At 37.3% G+C, this 23,074-nt stretch overlaps 1 protein-coding gene across 3 annotated transcripts in view; it reads right to left on the bottom strand.

Moving 5' to 3' along the window:
- Positions 1 to 23,074, bottom strand: part of btaf1 (BTAF1 RNA polymerase II, B-TFIID transcription factor-associated) — a 76,927-nt gene that overhangs the window by 14,670 nt on the left and 39,183 nt on the right. For all 3 annotated transcript variants that reach the window (XM_073027494.1, XM_073027493.1, XM_073027495.1), the window contains exons 13-31: positions 19,227 to 19,351; positions 17,767 to 17,887; positions 17,549 to 17,653; positions 15,419 to 15,568; positions 12,270 to 12,412; positions 10,912 to 11,086; positions 10,080 to 10,283; positions 7,780 to 8,206; positions 7,151 to 7,341; positions 6,510 to 6,663; positions 6,305 to 6,414; positions 5,756 to 5,957; positions 4,799 to 4,947; positions 3,852 to 4,004; positions 3,523 to 3,644; positions 3,270 to 3,437; positions 2,983 to 3,060; positions 2,702 to 2,831; positions 809 to 950 (exon numbers count right to left, since the gene is read on the bottom strand). In XM_073027494.1, the coding sequence (XP_072883595.1) occupies positions 809 to 950; positions 2,702 to 2,831; positions 2,983 to 3,060; positions 3,270 to 3,437; positions 3,523 to 3,644; positions 3,852 to 4,004; positions 4,799 to 4,947; positions 5,756 to 5,957; positions 6,305 to 6,414; positions 6,510 to 6,663; positions 7,151 to 7,341; positions 7,780 to 8,206; positions 10,080 to 10,283; positions 10,912 to 11,086; positions 12,270 to 12,412; positions 15,419 to 15,568; positions 17,549 to 17,653; positions 17,767 to 17,887; positions 19,227 to 19,351 (3,049 nt within the window). The remainder of the gene's footprint in view (positions 1 to 808; positions 951 to 2,701; positions 2,832 to 2,982; positions 3,061 to 3,269; positions 3,438 to 3,522; positions 3,645 to 3,851; positions 4,005 to 4,798; positions 4,948 to 5,755; positions 5,958 to 6,304; positions 6,415 to 6,509; positions 6,664 to 7,150; positions 7,342 to 7,779; positions 8,207 to 10,079; positions 10,284 to 10,911; positions 11,087 to 12,269; positions 12,413 to 15,418; positions 15,569 to 17,548; positions 17,654 to 17,766; positions 17,888 to 19,226; positions 19,352 to 23,074) is intronic.

Genomic DNA, 23,074 nt, shown 5'->3' on the forward strand with positions numbered 1-23,074 from the left:
TTTGAAATTAGGAATATGAACAGTTAGCTCCTCAAATCAGCTCCAATATTTAACAAGATCAAGGCTGATCTGACTGCAATTTCACACTTCCATTTCTCCATGGTATCAAAAATCTACATTTTCCTTAAAAATAGACGAAGACCCTGTACTCATCAATCTTTGACAGTGTTCCAGACTCCTAATCTTCCAACAGAAAAGAAATTTTGTCTCATTCTCATCCAAAATGAGCAACTATATTTCTAAAACAGTAGCCCTAATTCAGGATTCACCCATAAGACTATCCTCTCAAGACACTTTATATTCATATATGATCTTATGGACCTGGTGTGCAGAGGTTAAATTACTGAACTAGTAATCCAGATGCCTGGATTGACAATCTAGAGGCTCAAGTTCAAACTATGTCTGGTAAGGAATTCATATTCAGACAATACTTTAAAAAAATTGGTACAACAATCACCGGTCCACAGCACCTACTAGACCGTATCAAAAAAAAAAAGGTTTATTAATAGGGAGAAAGTCTGCCACCTTACTTGGTCTGGCCTAGATGTGAATTTAAACTGATTCTGAGTGGTTGATTCTTAAATTTCTAGCAAACTAGTTGTATTAGTTACCATTATTTGAAATGACATAATAGAACTCGATGGACTATGCAGTTCAGTTAGTTCAAAAGTACTTCCAGCCTAGTTGGCTTTGCAAAGTCCTCCTCACCAATATTTGAGACTGGTGTCTAAACTGAACAAGCAGACCCAGACTGGTAATGTGACAGCCTCTCAGAATCACACCCTACAGGTACAAAATATCATCTTACCTGCCTCCTGCTCCTTTGAAGAACTCCTAGCATCTCTGCTAGCTAATATTGGCTTTCCATAACGAGCTGCAAATTGCCGCTCAGTACCCAAAAATCCTGGCATCAGGAAGTCAAACAATGACCAGAGTTCCAAGACATTGTTCTGCATTAACACAAAATGAATTTAAAATTAAACACCTTAAATGTTTACAGGAAACTTCCAGCGTATCAATTTTTCGAGTGTTTACTTCCAATTCATCTCATGATCTGAGATTAAATTACACATTCTAATTCAATGACAACACATTATCTAGTGATAAGCATATTTAAGATTAAATGATAGAGCAAAGTATCTGAAGCCCATGTGCTCTGTAGAAATAATTTTAAAACTGAAGCTTTAAGTTTTATTGCAATCTATAAATTGGATTAAAAGATGGGCATCCATCGTCCAAATTCATTTTTATTGAATCATCTTACCTTTCTTTTGGTTTTGCATTTCTTCTGTTACAATCAAATATTTTTATTATAGTAAATATCCTTTTATTTGGGTTATTCTGAATGTCATTTTTTTCATTTCTTTTAAAACTCTAACCATTTTAGTATCTGTAGCATGTAAATGGGATAACTTGCAGGATTTCAATAGAATGTCTAAAAACTAAAACATGATTACCTTTTTTCCCTCTCTTCTCCAGTTCTTAATTACACTACCCTTGAAGATAGATTTATTCTTTTTAATCATTCAAGGTACTTCTATTTACATGAAATAACTAACTGTTTCATTAGAGACGCTCTAATTATGAGCAGCAACCATAGTAAATAATGAAGGGTTGCAAACATCATTCACTCTCATTTATTTGAGAGTAATATTTGCCTTCTTTATGTCAAAATTATGCCTTTAAGTACTTATAATTTCTAATTGTCCTACAACTGCATGACACAAAGATAATGCCTGTCTTTTCTATTATACACAGATGGCGCATCACTTCAGTTTAAAAAGTCAAACTGTATTTTATACCACTTCTTAAACCACTAATATTGACCTGCTTCAACCCTTTTATGTTTCTTTCATTATTTGCCTTTTAAACATTCTATCTGCATCATACCTCCTTTAAAGGTTTTAGCATGTACTCCATATATTTTATACTCCTCTGTTCTCAAACTCTGACATTTATTTTGTTTCTTAGTCACAAAATTATCAAATGTAATTTCTTAACTTTTGTTTTTAATCTGGCCAATAATGTATCATCACATCCACGAAAAAAAAAGCACAGCATATTTCTTACTTTGAAGGGGTGGATTTTCTACTTCTTCAACTGTTTGAAGTAAATTCTATTTAATATTTAAAATGAATCCAAATGAAGTAGTTTCCACATCACTATGTAGGGATACACAACAATAATGTTTCATTCTGATCATAATTAACTGTTTAGTAAGGTTAATACTTTGGACTGCAGCCAGTAATGAGTCATTCCTGACTTAATGGAAAGGAGTAAAGCTCCATACAATCATAAAAAAAAATTAGTAACAGACAGAGCATTGCACCTGGGCTTTTAAGTAACAATTGTTTCTATTAATGAGTTTTTGGTACCAAAAGAAATCAAGGTCCTCAAAACAGTAGCTACCAAATCCTTTCAAATTTTAGTTCAATCATTCTAGGGAAAAACTGAATGAGCCAATTCTCAGCCTACAATAATAAAAAAAACCGCAATATTTCAGTTCATTGAATCCTACATATAAAGTATTTACTTCATGCTACCTGGCTATGGCACCATTTGCATTTGCAACTTGCATCAAGTAGCTCTAGTGACAAATTCCTTCTCATTTTACATCATCTGTTTGATGTTTTCCCTTTAACCAACTCAATGGACTGTGCCATTATTCGACTAAACCCTGTAACGCTACAAAGATAAATACCTGTATTGGTGTTCCAGAAAGTATTAATCTGTAGCTTGCAGTTAGTTGCTTAACTGCCTTTGAAAGTTTTGTCTTACCATTCTTGATGATGTGCCCTTCATCAAGAATACAATAGTTCCACTTAATATTTCTGAAAATAGAAGGAAAGTTCAAATGTTTCATGCGAAGTGAACATTCCACTAGAAATAATGACAACCAATCTAGATTGTTAATTAAGACAGAACATACACTAAATAGTCAACAAAGAACACCTGCTATTTTGAGTAGAAATGTATACCTACTTGAAAAAATCAATGTCATTTCGAACAACATCATATGATGCTACAACAAGGTTGTGATTTTTCACAAGGTGCTGTAACCTGAAACCCAATGTAACAAACATATTACAGATAAAATGTCTTTTAAATGCACAATTTATAAATGAATAAATTATAAATGAAATTTAATTCATAAAAGAATAAAAGTTGATTATTTATATACATAAAATATGCCACAAAACTTATAAAATGGATTAATAACTACTGCATCTGTGAACACAATGATCATGGCATAACAAATTAAAATGCACCTTGCCCGCTCAGTGGGAGGTCCAGTATAGTGCAACGGATATAGTATTTCTTTAGAACAGAACTTTCCCACTTCATCTATCCAATGTCCCGTTAGGGTTGGAGGACATACTACCAATGATGGTAGAGGTGAGTTATCTTCTGCCTGAGTTTTTGTATACTCCTGTGCTCTGTGAACACACAAAAAATTGACCGTTACTCCTTCAATGATGGAGTTTTAACAAAATATATTGTGAATCATTTTCTTCAAATTACCTGAGGTAATGATCCCCTGCAAGAATGCAAATTGATTGCAACGTCTTTCCCAGACCCATATCGTCACACAAAATTCCATGAAGCTTATATTTGTTCAGAAATGCCAACCAGTTTACACCATCCTTCAATGATAAAATGCACAACAACACATTAATATAAGTTATCTTAGTGACATAGCAGAGGTCACTGTTATTAGCTACCATAAGTTTACAAATCAATCTTGTATAATACAATAAAAATGCCTTCATGATAACCGCTCACAGAGGGAAAAAAGTATCACAAATAACTTTTGCTCTCAAGAATAACACAGGAATACAGGGGTTTCCTACCTGCTGATATTTCCTGAGTTCTGCTTTGATAGAAACAGGAATTTTGTAATTTTCCAACTTTGTCCCATCTAATAACTGTTCCAAAAAATGGCGTTCTCTGGCCTTTTGGTTAATCAATTCTTCTGACATATTTGGTGGATCTGGAATACCAGCCTGTAAAATAGACTGTAATTTAGAATTTGTATCATGTATTCCATTGTGAAACTGAAATTATATATCTATCATTCCTCCAGTTACGTGTGGAAAATCTGGGGAATCGAATAATGCAATGGATCATATCCTGAATCCTCTTTGGATTTTTTGGAATTGATAAAGTAAAAGACTCTAGTGCTTGCTGGCTGAAAGAATCCAATAAGTATGTGCCTCAGTGGTAGTGCAGACTTGCCTTTGAGTTGAAGACACCAGGACACAATCATCAGTGTAGTCCTGAGGATATGCTGGGTACCTTCACAGGCCACAGGCTTTCACATTTTTCTACATTAAATTGTGAACTGAATTTCCCAGAGGTAGTACTTTTCATTATTTCTCCAAGAACGAGGTAAAAATTTGTAAACTGTGTTTAAAAGAAGTATTTCAAGTTGTTCAAAATCATGATAATGTTGATAATGTACATAGAAGTGTATTCCTGTGTAAAAATCAATAATTAAAAGACTTAGGAAAGGAAACAGGACAATACGATTTAAAATCAATCCCACAATGCTATAGTCCAGGTGCAGGACACTTGGACTAGGCTGAATAGTTTGGCACAGACTTGATGGGCTGAAGGGTCTGTTTCCAAGATTTAGTGCATAATGACTAAGATACAATCAGAACAACTGCTTTAAAGTTCAATGGATTTAGTCTCAATAGTTGAGTGGTTGGTCAGACCACAATGAACCAAAGGACATTCTGTATTCACGTTGCAGCTGGATAGCTAAGCTGCCAAAATACAACCTTTCAAAACTTACCTCTAGTGGCATTAATCTAATCAATGTTGCAAAGCACTGTGTAGCCATAAATCGCACACTATCTGTTTGGTCACTCATCCTGCCCAGTACAGGGACTACCAACAGGACAATATATGGGATGATATCTACATCAAGTTGCTCCATAATACCTGTATATTGCTGTTAAGGAATTATTTGTGTGATTGCTCTCATTAAATATTTATATAATTATTTCAAATCATTCTACTATAACTCTTAGACATAAAAGTACTCATTTTTATTTTAAACTTTAATTATGAAATGTGGAGAGTACCTAGTTAAAACTTTGTGGATTTTCTCCCCTATACAGTACTGTGCAAAAGTCTTCAGCGTGTCTTAAGACTTTAGCACAGTACTATGGTAATTTTATGCACTGCACCATACAGCTGCTGCTTTAAAAAAAATCATGACATATGTGAGTCTGATAAACCTGAATTTGAGATGGGGCTCTATGGCTGACTGAGAGTGGGTACAGTGCAGGCTGAGGGAATCATGATTGGGAAATGGGGAATGGAGAAGGGAGGCGACAGGAAGCACTGAAGAATATGAACACCAACAATGTAATTCAAAACTTTCATTGTGGTTTTCCAACGTAACACGTGAACTTAAGAGTATTTTTCTTAGAACCAAATGTATTCTAAAATTAGTTAACAGTATGAATAGTAAAAGATGAATTCAGCTAGTTTTATTTAAATTGGATGATTAATTGTTTTTCAATCACTATGCAGGCCTATTACTCTTGGGACATCTTAATGACTGGTGACCTTGCTTCCACATCATTCAAGTGGACCAACATACAAGTAACCACATCTGCCTCTATGAAAGCCTCAGTTATCGTGAAAATGCAAGTCAGTAAAACTTTTGAAAATCATGTGTATGTGGAAGGTGCAGAAGACACATAAAGAGAATACAAGATTTGGATTTGTATATTAAGGATACAAGCTAGAGCTTCAATTGCTCCCTCTTGCTTTGTATTATCATCAATGGCTCCTAACCAAGGAAGAACTTTCTCCAGGAAAATGCTCATTGTTTCCATTGTAGCTATTTTGCTCATTACACCTACACATCTCGCAGCCATATGTCTCACTGCAGTGTATGGGTGTCGCAAACAAGTGCAAAGGTGTGGAAGATGTTGCAATAACTGAAAAAGAAAGAATTAAATTGCTTTTCATTATTTTACATTAAACTCAAGAATTTAAAAGCACATTTTATTAGTAAAACCATCAAAAATTACAGATAGGATCATAAAGATCATAAATTAGAAACAGGAACTTAACTTCAAAATTGACAAATGTGTGCAAATTACATTGATCTAGGCAACTTCAAGCAAATGTGCTATGAAAACTATTTCATCAATGCACTCATCTTTAATTAACTTTTCCAGCAATTAAACATGAATTCTAAATGTACAAGGTTGAGTATTTTGAGATTTTTTTGATAAAAGTTAGTTGCAAATACATTTTGTTTTAGATTTCATGTTTAACAAACCTGGGCATGGATGTCAGAGCCCATTGCTGCTGCTGTGATTTCCAGCACCTGTAATGAGTTAACTAATTCTTGGGCAGCAATATCTCCCTTTTCAAGTACCACATTTCCATCTGTAAAAAAAAGCATAAATAAGCTATTTTCTCTCTATATCATATAGTATATAGAACAAAATTATATAACAATGATATAGGGAAAATTTACATACTGAAATTATGAACATCTACATGAGTTTTTAGGAGTCCAACCATAGAGTCCCAGAGATAAGGCAGAGTTGTAGCCATTTCTGCACCAAAGTGCTTTCCAATTGTGGTAAGTGCATATTCAGCTCCTCTTCTCTGAATTAGGTTTGACTTCTGGGTCTGCAACAGATACAAGGGTTGTTCCTTAAATATTGAAAACAAATCCCAAATATTTTGGGTTCTCTAAAGTTGACATAATATTCTGAAATGATAGTGCAAGAGAAACAGCAACCCATAATGTGCTGCTCCTCCCCAGTTCAGATAATGACCTATTACTGTAATTGATTAGTTTAATGAATAGATTAAACTAGAATCTTTAGGTACTCACTGAACAACCACTTAGGAGCTAAAATTTCACCTATTCAATGTCAATGGAAATAAGTCTAGACCAGTGATCCACTGAAGGAAATGACTATCAATGATGTACATCTCTTAGATTTAATGATGAAAGAACACAGACACATCAATAATTCAATTTCTATCAATTAACACAAATCAGAGTATATGGAAAAGAATATCCAATTATTTGGCCTGCTAGCATGTAATGAGCCAAGAAATATACACTTGACTAGTTTAAACTGTATTACATCTGTAATTAGTCACTTACCTCATCATGTTCATTCAAACTAATCCCCACACTCCCTTGAGGAATGTCTGCAGATGAGCCTTTGAGAGCTTTGGGCGTTGGCCCTCGTCTACTAGTTAGAGCAAAAGCAGCTTGTTGATGCCTGTAGAGTGTGATGATTCCCTTGGTCTTATTTACTGCATGATGCATTCCATCTTTTTCAGAATTTGGTCCTTAAATGAAAACACACAATTGATGTGTTAGTATATTTTTAAATTAGATTCTAAACACTGAACATCTAAATCTTAAATTATCAGTATATACTATTCAGTTCTTTACACCAGTACAATTGATATTTAAGTATTCATTTTAAAAGGTTTATATTATTAAACATGTATATATTTAGACAAGCATATTTATCAAGAGCAAATTCTTATTAGAATGACTAAATCATGCAGACACAATAACATCATGATGCATGAAGACTGACACAATATTTAATGCACAAAATTGTACAAAGCTGTGGGGTACTATTGATCACCCAGTTACACAAGAGCTTGGACAAGAAGTGAAAATACAGAAGTTGCTAAATGTTAACATTTAACTAATTCAATTTGAAATGAATATCTCTACACATTGACATGATGTGACCCTTCTTCATATATTATTACCTTTAGTGTTATCCACACTGTTAGATGTGGGTACTGGAGAGGTTGCTGAAGGAGTTACTGTACAATCCACGCAAACAGAGTTGCAAAGGTTTTTCACAATTTTGGGATTGGGACAAGGACATCTTGCTGTACATTGTTGGAGCAATTTAGCAATGCAAGAAGCTGCATAATTCTGAACAAGTATATTTTCCTCCTTTTTCACTCCTTCCATTAATGGTTTAATGATAGGATTCAGTTTTTCTGGAAGTTGCTGCAAGTTAATAACTGCACAAGCAGAAAATATATGAACCCTCAGATGAAGAGTTTGCCATTCTTGATTTGTTTCTGCCACAGTCATCTGTACCTGCTGGCGCTTGCCATCCAATTGTTGGATAACACTGGGCTTCAAATGATGGGACGATGTCACTTCATTGAATGTTGTAGTGATCTTCAATTAAAAAGAATCAAGGACATTAATTTATATTTTACACTGAAGAGAATGAGCACCAACGTTATACAAAAACTGTTAAAAATTGTTAACTTTAGTGATCTGGCATTTACAACGCACCCTATTCTCGTTATATGCATCTTCAGGCTATGCGGAATCACAGTTATGCGAGGAACCTATTTCTACCAACGTCTCCTTACATGCGTCCAAAACTCACAGTTATGCAAGGAGCACTGCTTTCCTGCCAATACAAGTCATGTGCGCGCGCCTCACAACCTCACTCTCGCCAGTCTCGCATTGGTTTTGGCAAGGTGTGGATGTGTGGTCTTGCGCTCTTAAACTTTTGTTGTTTTTACCTACGGTGCAGTGATTTTGTGCTTGATATATTTAACTATGCCCCCAAAGCATCCGATATCATGTCCTGGGCCATCAGCCGAGCGGCAGAGAACCATTCTAACACCTTTGAAAAAAGATTGGAAATTATAAACAGCACGGCATCAGCTGAAAGTAACACAGCTCTGGGGCACTACTACCGGGAACAGGATCTTGCTTTCAAAGTTCTTTTGTTGCTTGACAATGCGCCAGCCCATCCTAAACATTTGGACAGCATTCATCCTAACATAACAATGCGTTTCCTGCCGCCTAACACAAACATCACTGATTCAGCCACTTGACCAAGGTGCGATCCATATTCGAGGTGTTTTTTTTTTTTACGGCAAACTATCTCTCAGCTGCTGCAAGCAACAGATGATTTTGAAAATCCCGGGAGTTTACCAACGGTGAGGGAATGGTGGAAGTCCGAACACTTGGCACAAATGGTGATGGACATGGACCCAAGTTTAGAACAGAGTCAGCATTTCAGTCATTCCCTGCCGTCAACCCTTCTTCCCTACAAAGCAAATTTATGCTGAAAAACAAAATGCTGCCAAGCAAACAACCCTCACCACTTTATTCAAACCGGTGTCATTTCCTGCTGCCGGGAGTTCTAAGAGTTCTGTGATATGATCCCGACACCACAACCACCACTCATCTCCTGGAGCGAACACACCTAGCACTGTTGGTGAGTACTGTACACCCTAGTATGTTAACTTTCTATGACTTATTACATTGAATATTACCTTAAATTGATGAAATATAATACGAATATTGCCTTGTGGTACTGCTTTTATGTCGCATTGGTATGAAAATGTGAATAAATTACAGATAAAACATATTTAGGAAGCCCTCTGGAACGCATCCCTATTTAAATAATTATTCACATTATGCATTTTCACATTATGCGCCAACTGCAAGGAACATATCCCCCACATATAATGAGGATAGGGTGTACTTCCATTTGAATATTCTCAATGCACTTTAAGTCAGGCCTGGCCAAAAAAAAATTATTACATATCTTTGAACTTCAAAGTGTCATCACTCTCTCTGCTTATATCTACTTACTTAGGTAGTTTTATATAGGGATATTTTTAGTTAAGCAAATAGCCTGTGGTTTTCCTGTGCACGTTTAATGTATGCGCCTCCAACCTGACCACTAAAATTTGCATCTTTCCTTTAATTTACAAAATGCGGAGTTCTGTTTTAGATAAAATTTATACAGGAATTGCTCACAAATTTTGATACATGGGAAACAAAAAAAAACATGACAATATGCAAATGACAAATATCAAATATTCTAAAACAATATTGAATTTAAAATGCTACACTTTTATAAAATAAAAACATTAGCTAACTGCTAGACAACTATCATGCTCAGAATTTGCTTAGATTAAATCTCACAAGCTTGGAGATGGAAAACTGTGCAGTCTTTTGACAATTATATCTTTCAGTCTAGTTCACACTTCTCACTGCTGCTTCTCTGTTTAAACAAACTTACCAGTTCACTTGCTTGATCTATGGTAAAGACACTGTTGTTCACACTGCTACTGACATCACAGTTGGCTTCAACTAATGATGCAATCAGTTGCTTACATTCATTCTGCATTCGCGTAAATGGAATAGCTATCTCATCGTAATAAAGATGTTCAGACAATATAGCCATCAATCGTGGCTGTACAGCATTAGATACAACCACACAGTCCTAGAATTAAATCAAAGCCCAGATTCAGTCATTGTCATAAAGTTAAAATTGCTCACAAAATGTACAATATGCAAAATGCTTCAACTTGCATATTGAATAAACGAGCTTGACAGTTTAAATGTTACATTAACTATCAAGTATCCAGGTTCCTCAGAAAGATAAAAAGACAGGTTCTAAATGAAACATGATTCTAACAAATTCTGAATTTTTACATGTATAAAATTTTCTGAACTTTCGTAAACAGATACAATATAGAACACTTGATACACAAATGAGCATAGCTGGTTAAACTCCAAGAGTGAGAGACATGTAAACAAAATTTCAAGATTATTAAATGAAAATGCTTTCCGTCAAACTATTCTGTCGTGTGATAAATGTACAATGAAACTGAGACAAGTTAATACTTCAAGCACATAATCTTAATGAGATACAATCCAAATTTCTAGCATACCACATCTTAACAATTTGCTCAGACTCAAAACAGCTTGGTTAAGTGTTCAGTAGTGAATTGTAACACACATCATTCAAGATGTAGGCTTAAAGTTCAGCATCCTTTTAAAACGGTCAAGCAACAAATGAAGAAATCACAACAACTTAAAACCATTAATAGTTCTAATAAACTCAATACCTTTTTGAGGTTTGCCCATTCAGAAATGACTAATGCAACAGCAATTCTCTGCAGTGCAGACTTGGAGTTCAAATGGAACAATAAAAGTTGAGCAAGAGACTCAGCAGGTTTCACTTCTTGATTGATGGAATTGACACTTGGCTCACACATGGAACAGCAGAGTGCTCCTAGCAACCTTTGAACAAGAAGGTATAAATTTTACTACCTCAATTAGATGTAGAACAACTGTAAAACAGTACAATTTGGGTAAAATTATCACAAGTTCAAAGGAATTCATACTTTGGCCACACTTCAGCTGTGACTAAAGTAATCATTACATTGTTAACTTAGTGAAGTTAACCTGTTATCCAGAAGTATCAACACAAAACCTAAAGAATAAGAGTGTAATTCCTCTGAGTCATGGGTGCTTTATTGCAACAAGAGCTTCAGTGTTCAGAAGCTGTCTGTGAGGGCCAGTATTAGAGAAGCCTATGGGGAGAGGAGCAGCTGGTCAGCACTGAGATGCAAAGCTCAGGGTTGCATTCTGCCAGCCACTTGCAACACTTGCTACAAGTTGACAGGGCTACCTGAGGTACCTGTACAGACTGTTTTTATTTCAGGAAAAGATGAGTATTATGCAAATTTGATAAACCTTTGCAGAGATAAGTAGTTTAGCACAACTCTGAATTGAATATTACATCCAAAGCAAAACTCTCAATTTCTTCCTCAATATGGTTGAGTGGTGCCATAACAACCTCTTACTCAATGTCAGCAAGACCAAATAGCTGATTATTGACTTCAGGAGGAGGAAACCAGAGGTCCATGAGCAAGTCCTCATCAGAGGATCAGAGGTGGAGAGGATCAGCAACTTTAAATTCCTCAGTGTAATCACTTTGGAGGACCTGTTCTGGACCCAGCATGCAAGTGCAAATTACAAAGAAAGCATGGCAGCGCTTCTACTTCATTTGGAGTTTGCGAAGATTTGGCACGGTGTAGTGGAGAGCATATTGACTGGATGGATCACAACCTGGTATGGAAATGCCAATGGTCTTGAATGGAAAATCTTTCAAAAAGTAGTGAATACCCCAGTCCATCACGGGTAAAATACTCCCCACCATTGAGCATATCTACACAAAATATTGCCACGGGACTCTCACCATCAAGTTCATGAACTATCATTACCCTCAACCATCAGGCGCTTAACCAAAGGGGATATTTCACTTCACTTGCCCCATCATTGAAATATTCCAGCCACCTCTGGACACATTTTCAAGGACTCTTCATGTCATATTCTTGATATTTATTGTGTATGTGTAAATATAAAATGGAAGCAATTTTGTGAATCTCAGTACAAATTATTTTAAAATGAGTTAACATACCTGGCTGCCTTTAGGCGTGTTCGCGTTACTACATAATCTCTGGTAGCTTGATCCTCATTAATGGTGTCTAAACCAGCAACATATTCTTGCTTCACTTCTTTTGCTGGAGCTTGCCCTTGTCGGTGCTTAGTACAATATTTTTCCTAAATTAAAATAAGAATGGTTACATACAGCTGGTCTGGATGAGTTGCATCATACATATTTCAAATTTTACAATTATAACTATATTCCTACCAAAGAAATGGATGAATTATTGATCAATTTGTAGGCACTTTCCAATTCAATAATGCATTAATTTCAGTTCAAATCTGTTTAATCTACTCATACCTGGACTGTAAGGAAATGGGACTATGATTAAATCATAAGATACTGGAGTAGAATTAGGCCATTCAAGTCTGCTCCAGCATTTCATCATGGCTAATCTATTTCTCTCTCAACCCCATTCTCCTACATTCTCACTGTAACCTTTCAAGCCCTGACATATGAAAAATCTATCAAACTCAGTCTTAAATGCACTCAATGACCTAGCTTCCACAGCCACCTGTGGAAATGAATTCCACAGAATCACCGACCTTGGCTAAAGAAATTCCTCCTCATCTCTGTTCTAAATGGACGTACCTCTATTCTGAGGTAATGTCTGCTGGTCCTAGGTTCCCCCACTATAGGAAACATTCCCTCCACATCCACTCCATCCGGGTCTTTCAACATTTGATGGGTTTCAATGAGATCCCCTTCATTTATTCTTATTGGTTGCTTAAGTGAAAAATTATTTTTTCACGACACAAATTTAAAACATCATTACAAAATGTTCTTTTAATATCATAGCTTCCCATCCAACTTCATGTGAAAAGGCCTTCCATATTCCCTGCACCTCCATCCTCCATTTCTAGTTGTTCTTCACTATTCGGTGATTTTTCTTCTTTGGAGTCATACCCATGAGGCTCAGTCTGTTGTACTCACTAGGTTGTGTATGTGCATGACCTAGAAATTCTGGTTAAGTGTATCATGAGTTTTATCAGTGCCATCATTGACCTGACAATAGTTTTAGACCAGAAGATATAGGAGCAGAAGCAGGCCATTCTGCCCATCAAGTCTGCTCTGCCATTCAATCATGGGCTGATCCAATTCCTCCAGTCATCCCCACTCCCTTGCCTTTCCCATACCCTCTGATACCCTGGCTAATCAAGAAATTATCTATCTCTGCCTTAAATACACCCAATGACTTGGCCTCACAGACACTCGTGGCAACAAATTCCAGATTTACCACCCTCTGACTAAAGTAATTTCTCCACATCTCTGTTCTAAACGGACTTCCTTCAATCCTGAAGTCATGCCCTCTTGTTCTAGACTCTCCTAACATGGGAAATAACTTTGCCAGATCTTATCTGTTCAGGCCTTTTAACATTCTGAATGTTTCTATGAGATTCCCCCCCCCCACCACCTCATTCTCCTGAACTCCAGGGAATACAGCCCAAGAGCTGCCAGACATTCCTCATACAGTAACCCTTTCATTCCTGGAATCATTCTTGTGGATCTTCTCTGAACCCTCTCCAATGTTAGTATATCCTTTCTAAACTTAGCAGCTCAAAACTGCACACAATACTCCAAGTGTGGTCTCACAAGTGCCTTATAGAGCCTCAACATCCCATAGGCTCTTAAGCAGCCTCAAATGTAGCACCTTGTCAAAGGCCTTCTGAAAATCCAAGTACACTACATCTACTGCATCTCCTTTGTCTACCCTGCAGGTTAGTCAGGCAGGATTTTCCTTTCAGGAAACCATGTTGGCTTTGGCCTATCTTGTCACGTGTTTCCAGGTACTCCATAATCTCATCCCCAACAATCAATTCCAACGACTTCCCAACCACTAATGTCAGGCTAACAGGTCTATAGTTTTCTTTCTGCTGCCTCCCACCCTTCTTAAATTGTGGAATAACATTTGTAATTTTTCAGGCATCCGGTGCAATGCCAGAATCTATTGATTCTTGAAAGATCATTGTTAATGTCTCCGCAATCTCTCCAGCTACTTCCTTCAGAACCCAATGGTGCATTCCATCAGGTCCAGGAGATTTATCCACCCTCAGACCATTAAGCTTCCTGAACACCTTCTCAGTTGTAATTTTCACTGCATATTCTTCACTTCCCTGACACTCTTGAACGTCCAGTATACTGCAGATGTCTTTCACTGTGAAGACTGATGCAAAATATGCATTCAGCTCCTCTGCCATCTCTGTCTCTCATTACAGTATCTCCAGCATCATTTTCTATTGGTCCTATATCTACCCTCAACTCTTTTGCCCTTTATATACACTTAAAAAAGCTTTTAGTATCTTTTTTGATATTAGTTGCCAGTTTCCTTTCATAATTCTTTTCCTTCCTAATGACCTTCTTAGTTTCCTTCTGCAACTTCTTAAAAGCTTCCCAATCCTCTGTCTTCCCACTAGCCTTGGCTTCCTCATATGCCCTCTCTTTTCCTTTTACTTTGGGTCTAACTTCACTTGTCAGCCACAGTAGTGTCCTTCTCCCATTTGAAAATTTCTTATTTGGAATATATCTATCTCGCACTTCCATCATTTTTCACAGAAACTCCAGCCATTGTTGCTCTGCTGTCCTTCCTGCTAGTGTCCATTTCCAGTCAACTTTGGCCAGTTCCCCTCTCATGCCATTGTAATTTCCTTCATTCCACTGAAATACAGACACACTGGAATTTAGTTTCTCCTTCTCAAATTTTGCAGATACAGTTCTGGTGGTATCTCTTATGTGCATAACTCTGAACTGGATGCGAGGGACAATGCAAGGATCGATGCTGACAAGCTTTGTGGCAGGTGTTAGATCTTCTTCCTTGAACACGACCAAAGGTTCTGCAGATGCACTGGAGGTTGTGATGAATTTCATCATCACTGAGAGGAGGATGTGGAAAACATTTCATGTTTTCCTGAGTGTTGTCATTGACCCTAATTGTTATGAATAGTGCTGTGTAGCAGGAAATGGCTGACAGAGAATCTACATCTGCAGATATTTTAGAATAAGACTCATGATGTTACATGCTTCAGGGAAGGGATGAATGACATGAAGCCCAGTTTCCTAATGTACAGACGCGCAGTGCACCCTTAAAGTAAGGGAAATCAACATCTAATACCAATAAAAATTACCTTTGATTTGGCTTTAACCTCTAGAAGCATATTTGAATCGATAGGCAAATGAGAAGGCTGCATCATTAAACATAACCAAGCTCCCATCCAAGGGCAAGCAGCAGCAACCACATATTGAAGAGGGGCTTTATTCAACAATTCCAACCACACCTAAATACAAGAGGAAAATAATGCTTTATTGATGCGTTAAATATATGGAGACTAATTTACATAGTGATAATTTTATTTCTAATCATACACTGAAGAGGGTACACAGAATTTAAAAGGATTTGTGAGGACAGGAGAATTTTAACCTAAGTGTAAAGACAGAATAGGCCTGTTTCCTCTACAATAGTGAAGGCTAAAGAAAGACCTAAATGAAATTTTAAAAAAAATTGTGGAGGTTTGGTTAAATAGTAAATATTGTATTTCCAACAGCTTGAAGATAAAAAAGCAAAGGACATTGATTTAAAGTACGGTAATTGGTAGAAGGACTGAAGGGAGATGTGAAAATCTATTGCATCTGCATGATGAGGACAACTGGAACACTGTGTAAATGGATGGGGCCGACAGTACCCTATACCTTGCATGTTTACCTGAAGAAACATTAATATACTGGGCAAAATGGCTTCTCTGCATTGTAAATATTGACATACAATTGAAATGAAAACATATTTCTAGATATACATTATAAGATACAGAAATGAGCAATCTAGAAGATTAACATATTCACTGAATTCCATTAAATTTGTAAAGGTACTTGTGTAAAAAAAAGTCTTTTCACATTAAATTCTTTGATAAATGGTATGCGAGATATAAATTATCCTAAATGGTACTCACAACCTTGCATTGTTTTTTGCCTGTTAAGATTATAAAGTGTCCCTTAATAGCCCCTTTAAGTATTTGATTGCAACTGGACTGCAATATCCATACAAATGCCAACTACTGTCATCAATGTGAAATAGGATGGGAAAAACAATTTGATTCACCAGATCACAGTTCCTGCTAACCAAGCAATAGTAATTAATGAAACACATACATATATATGGACCAATAGTTGCACAGCAATAATTTTTGTTAATGCATCTTAACCAGTATGTCAGGTAAGCTGCTTCATGCCTAAGCTCGGTCCACCAGAGAAAGCAGGATCTCCCAGTGGCCACACATTTTAATTCCACGTCCCATTCCCATTCTGATATGTCTATCCATGGCCTCCTCTACTGTCAAAATGAATCCAAACTCAGGTTGGAGGAACACCACCTTATATACCGGCTGGGTAGCCTCCAACCTGATGGCATGAACATTGACTTCTCTAACTTCCGTTAATGCCCCTCCTCCCCTTCTTACCCCATCCCTGACATATTTAGTTGTTTACCTGTTCTCCATCTCCCTCTGGTGCTCCCCCCCTCCTTTCTTTCTCCTGAGGCCTCCCATCCCATGATCCTTTCCCTTCTCCAGCTCTGTATCACTTTCGCCAATCACCTTTCCAGCTCTTAGCTTCATCCCACCCCCTCCGGTCTTCTCTTATCATTTCACATTTCCCCCTCCCCTCACTACTTTCAAATCTCTTACTATCTTTCCTTTCGGTTAGTCCTGACGAAGGGTCTCGGCCCGAAACGTCGACAGCGCTTCTCCCTATAGATGCTGCCTAGCCTGCTGTGTTCTACTAGCATTTTGTGTGTTGTTGTTTGAATTTCCAGCATCTGCAGATTTCCTCGTGTTTGCTCATGCAATAGGATTATTGTTTCCCTTATCTACTAAGCTGAGTTTGTAACTTTTCCATGAAATTGCAATAGCAAACTAATATTAAACTGACACAAGCATAAACAAAACTAATAAATAGCATTTCAATGCACTCCCTGAACTATTTGCTGCTCCTGGGGAATTTGCTCCGCACTTGGAATCCCTAGATTTAAACAAAAATACTATTTGAAATAAACTGCTGATAAAACTTTGTAACACCTCAAGTATTTTATCTAATCAAGCACACATTAAATGGCCAATTGATTCTACAATTAGCAAAGAATGAAATGAAATAAAATAACTAAATCAAATGCAAAAGATTCAATAACAGAATCATTTAAAACAATCTATTTAAATACCATTTATTAAATTTTCTGCATTATATCATTAAATACAAGGAAAAGTTACCTTCTGAATAAGTTCCAAAATTTCTTGATTACTTTCCAAGATACACGATTGATATATATGTCTCAACATATCCTGTAGAATTGGCGTTAACCACATTACACAGGACTGAAAAGAAAATAGTTACATTGTAAATATACTGTGTAAAAGTAATCACACTCTGAAAGTATTTATAAAATCAATGCAAGCAGGTAAGCAGTTCCACAGTATATCATACATACTTGGTCTTGCGTAGACAGAAGAGTGAATAAAGTTTCCAAAGCTGCTTTCCGAACAGAAGAAATAGTATGGCGTAAAAATGGCCAAACACGAGGCACCAAAACTGTGAGTGATTGCTGGATACTGTTATTAAAAATGTGTAGTGTTATACAAGAGTAAAGGGAAAAAAATGTACTTAAACAGATACAATATTGAGCTTGTAAGGCGAGTACATATAATGTAATAATTAACCTGTTATGGCACAAAACAGCTTGTTTAGCCAATCCAGTGCATGCTTTTTTTTGTGGTCTGTACCTCTATTTCAGAATGCCTCAACTGTATGATCTCAACATGCTCTTCTACCTCCATGGATTTATGAATACATGTGCCTAGACATCCTACAGAACCTCATCATCAATTTTGTAAACCTGACTGGAGCAAAGGATGTTGGGAATGACAAGTATGGAGTACCGTAGGAGGGGTGGGACAGGTAGCAGAAACGGAGTGGCAAGGGTGGGGGGGGGGGGGGGGGTGGGAAGGCAGTACGGGTGCAGACACACCCAGCCCTGAGACACCATGCAAGGCCATTTGAATCCAAACAATTTGTTTATTGATCATTACAGAATGTCTCTCTGGTGCTTTCTCCTCCCTTCCCCGCAAGCTTTATCCATAACAGAGACCCATATCAGAATCAGGTTAATCATCACTCACATATGTAATGAAATTTGTTTCTTTCGTGGTAGTAGTACAGTGCAATACATAAAATCAGTATAGTACTGTGCAAAGGCAAGGCACCCTAGTACTTTTGCACAGTACTGTATAAATATGAAATGTTTGATATTCCATTATTCTGCAGTGTTCAGGAGAGACTGAAGTTCATATTTATAATTTGGCTCATGACAATTCCTGAACTCAGACTCCCGAAGATTTTTGTCATAAAAAGTAAGGCTATTCCAAAATTATTAAATACATTAACTGTATCCTTGTGATACTTGCATGATTAATATAGCTCCAACTACTCTTCAGAATCCCCTCACAACAAAATAATTTTATTCCTATCATATTATTTTATCCTATCATAGTATCTTCTTCGCAGTCAGAGGGTTTATTTAATTGCTGAAGTCATCAGGATATGAAATGTCCGATCAATAATTCCTTTTCAATGCAGAAGTTATAATGGCTTTTAAGCATAAAGTAAATAACCATATAGGAAAAAGAGATATCAAATCAATGTATAAGAGCAAAACAGAATTTGATTAAGCTTAAAATTTGAGAATGCACACTGGGCTGAAATATCCAATTTTAAAAATAACATGCTATAATTTTTTTTGTCAAAGTCAAAATATTGTAAACATGAACAATAAATGGTAATCAAAACTAAAAGGATCAAATTTTAAACAGCACATCTAACCCAAAAGTCCCTTTTCACAAGATACTTCAAGATTATTCTACTGAAGCCATTAAGATCTCTTAAAACAGTCACCTATACTGTTGAATTTGACGATATGTCAATAGTGAAGCAAGTAGAGTCATAATGCTATTAGTAGAAGCTGTAAGATCATCCAAGTCTAGAAGAGCATCCCATAAAGTATTGACAATAAATGGCACCTAGAAAAATGAGAACAAAAAAGTGAGCAAAGGAAACAGCAAATCATGATTCAATGTTACCAAGAGTTGGTGATGAAATCATAAAACAAATATACGCATCAAGAGAAGTAACAGAATCATACATACCGTACTTTGTGAATAGCTGGGTGGCATGCACTTTGCATTGCCTAATTCAGAAGGCACCTGGATGTGTTGTGGTGATAATGTATTGCTCAAAGTAATATTACAAGCAACTAAATCGCATGATAGAAGGTGCAGCTAAAGAAAAAGCTTCAGTTTAAATCTTTTGATGTTCATGTATGCACATATACTGACAAGAGGTAATAAGATAAAGAAAGCCCATTCTGATTAAAGTGTTTATTTAGCTAGGCAGCCTACTATATATCAGCACTAATTAGATATGAGCCGTTGCCTCACTAAAGCATCAAGAAGAAAGAGAAACAGTTAGCAAAGCTTATGATCAATCTTCTGCAACACATTTTTTTCTGAATATGATCAAATTGTGTATTTCTTAGTAGGCAAAAATTCTTACTGAGAAATAAGCTGTCAAATTAAACGGAACTGCTCTCAAATTCCGTGAGAACCTTTAAAGCTGTACTGTACTTGTTGAAATTAAAATATCCATGAAAGATACCAAAAGTTAAAATGTCTCAGTTTGTGTAAAAAACTGGTAAACTTGCAGAAAGGAGGTATTATACAAAAAAATGTACAAATCCAAAAGGAAAATTAAAACCACAACTTCAGCTTTAACGTGTGCAGGTACTCAGACAGCAAAAATTGTTCAACTCTGCAAGTTGGGAAAAGAGGAAGGGACGCTAAATGGCAAGGGCCTCTGCCAAAGAATACATCAATTAATGGACTTTAACTCAGCCAATTCTTTTTAAAACTTGCTTTATTCTACTAACAATTTATTGTGCAATTCACAGCCTTCATATGAAGATACATAATGATGCTTATGTAATGTAGAGTAGATGAATCTTAGTTCAAAAATACCATTCTGTCTCCAAGTTGTTAGCGCTATTCTAGACAGCCTGAGGTCTAAGCACTGGATAGGCTAACAGACACTTATGATTGACGAAAATGAAAAGTAGTTCTCACTTCCAAACATTTTACTGTTTAGCAAGTATTATTCAAAGAAGGTTGTGTGATTTACTAATTATATATCCATGTAAAAATAGTTCTTTACAACCACAACAATCCAAAACACATTTTGTTGTATTGAAAGTAGCAATGAATAAAATGGCTTGAGACATGTGCCACTTGACAAAGTAAAGGATGTCACATAGGGTGTAATATGCCAGATCTACAACATCATACTTGTGGCTTTAATTGGTACTTGGAGGATGAAATTTCACAAATCTTGTCAGGCGTTGTATGGTTGGTTCATGGAAATATTTGTCCATATCTCTGGGATTCAGGATTTTTAAAAATTTCAAAATCTAATTATTATGAATTATTGTAGCTCATAATTCAGCCATTCCTTGGAAACAAGTCTTACAGCATTATATAATTGAGACAAAAGATGATGATGGCTGAGGGGAAGGGGTAATCAAGTCAGTAACGCAGATGATATTCAGTTCTATTTTATAGTCCAGCATGTATTCTTACTTTGTTTTCCCTCAGTTAGGTAAACTCAGTATTCAGGCTTTCAAGCTCCATAAAACATTTCTAACTTTCAATGAAATTTCATTCTTCTAATCTCTAGAGTAGTGGTCGCCAACCCGTCGATCGCAATCGACTAGTCGATCTTTGAGACTTGCCCAGTTAACCCCGAAAAAAAAAAGAAAAATAAGTACACAAATACTGTTGAGAGATTGTTTCCGGGCTGCGGGGTTTTAGTTCCGTTCTTTCTGTCCAGTGTGCATGCGTATAGCTCTCCTGCACTACACAGTGTAATTCACTGGTCCCCAACCACCGGGCCACGAGGAAACACTACGAGTCAGCTGCACTTTTCCTCATTCCGTCAGCCCACTGTTGAACTTGAACGCGAAGTCATCAGGCGACTAAACGCAGTGATACCCTCGCGCCAGGGATCACTGGTTGCCCTCGGGTGGCCGGCGGGAAGTGCTCTCGCTACTGGCCTGGAGCGCTGCCTCTGAACCCGTTTAGCACACCGAATATTCGTGGGGAACCCGGTGCTAAAATATTCACAGACAACCTAATTCAGACTCAGCGTTTCGTAAGTATCAGAGCAGCTACTGCGCTGCGATCTACTGAAACAAACATTTGTTGGCCAATATATCCTACAAGGGGGGCAGGCGGGCTCTCTGTCACATTCCCCGCTTGGTTGGCCGTGCTCTCCTGACTGTGACCGCTGCGGCCCCGGTACGGGGACCTCCAGCCCTGACCTTGTCCTCTTACCCCACCCACGACCAGCCGCACCTGGCCAAAATGTCTGGAGGCGGGCGGGCAGGAGGCTGAGTTCGGGCCCAGAGGCAATGTCTCAAAACTGCTTCAGTACCCTGAGTCCAAGCACACAGCACTTAAAGACGAACCCGCTGAGTTTTCTCAGCAGAAAAAACATGAGCAAGTGGGACAGAAGCCGAGAGCCGCGAAATCTAGAATAGATTGGACATAAGGAACCTGCTTCGAGTATTGCTGTATTCCGGTCATGTTTACCACCAGCCACCCCCCCGCACCCCCGTCGGCCGGTCCGCAAGAATATTATCAATATTAAACCGTTCCGCGGTGCAAAAAAAAGGGTGGGTACCCCCGGTGTTTATATATTATTTCTTCTTCCGGGGTGTGGGGTTTTACTTCCGGTCTTTTCTGCCCTGGTGCGCATGCGTGTAACTAACTGATGTGGGGTTGATCTTGCCTTTTACTAAGGCCGAGGTAGGGGGATCTTGGGCTTAAAAAGGTTGGTGACCACTACTCTAGAGAATACAGTCCAGGTCTCCTCAATCTCTTTTCATATGGCAAATCCTTGGCCTCGTAAATGTTCCATTATGCTCCTTCCATGGAAGTACATTCTTTCTGGGGTAAGGAGACCAAAAGAATGGCTCAGGGACTTCTGAAATTGCAATAATAAAAAAAAGTTCTTGCAACACACACAAAATGCTGGAGGAACTCAGCAAGCCAGGCAGCATCTATGGAAAAGAATATAGTCAACATTTTGGGCTGAAACCGTTCAGCAGGATTGGACAAATATATCTGTAGTCAAACCCCCTAACAATAAAGGCCAATTCCATTTTCACTCCTGAAGGTTTATTGTACCTGCATGTTGGCCTTCACTGACCTCAGATCAAGCACACCTAAAGTATATCCCCTTAAACATTAAAATGACCCACTCTTATCATTTCACCAAAGTTTTTATTATTTAAAGCAAAGTGAATGACATTTTTGTACATTATATGCCACCATTCATGTTCTTGCCCAGTCACACAGCTTGTGACTATCTACTTCAAGCCTTATACCTCACTTCATATTCACAATCCTACTTAGTTTAGCTCCATCACCAAACTTGGAAGCAAGATATTTAGTCTCCTTAGCAAAATCATTGAAAATAATTATGAACTGCCGCCAGGCACAAGCACTGATACCTTTGGTACCACACTAATCAAAGTTTGCCACCCAAGGAGGATCCATTTATCCCCACTATTTGATTTCTTCCAATAACCAATTCTCAGTCCATGTCTATTCATTATCCCCAATTTCCATGTGATGCAACCTTGTTAATTAACCTCCTGTATGGTATCTTTTTGAAAGCCTTCTGGAAACCAG

Source organism: Hemitrygon akajei, chromosome 23, assembly GCF_048418815.1.
Source record: "Hemitrygon akajei chromosome 23, sHemAka1.3, whole genome shotgun sequence".
NCBI classification, from domain to species: Eukaryota; Metazoa; Chordata; class Chondrichthyes; order Myliobatiformes; family Dasyatidae; genus Hemitrygon; species Hemitrygon akajei.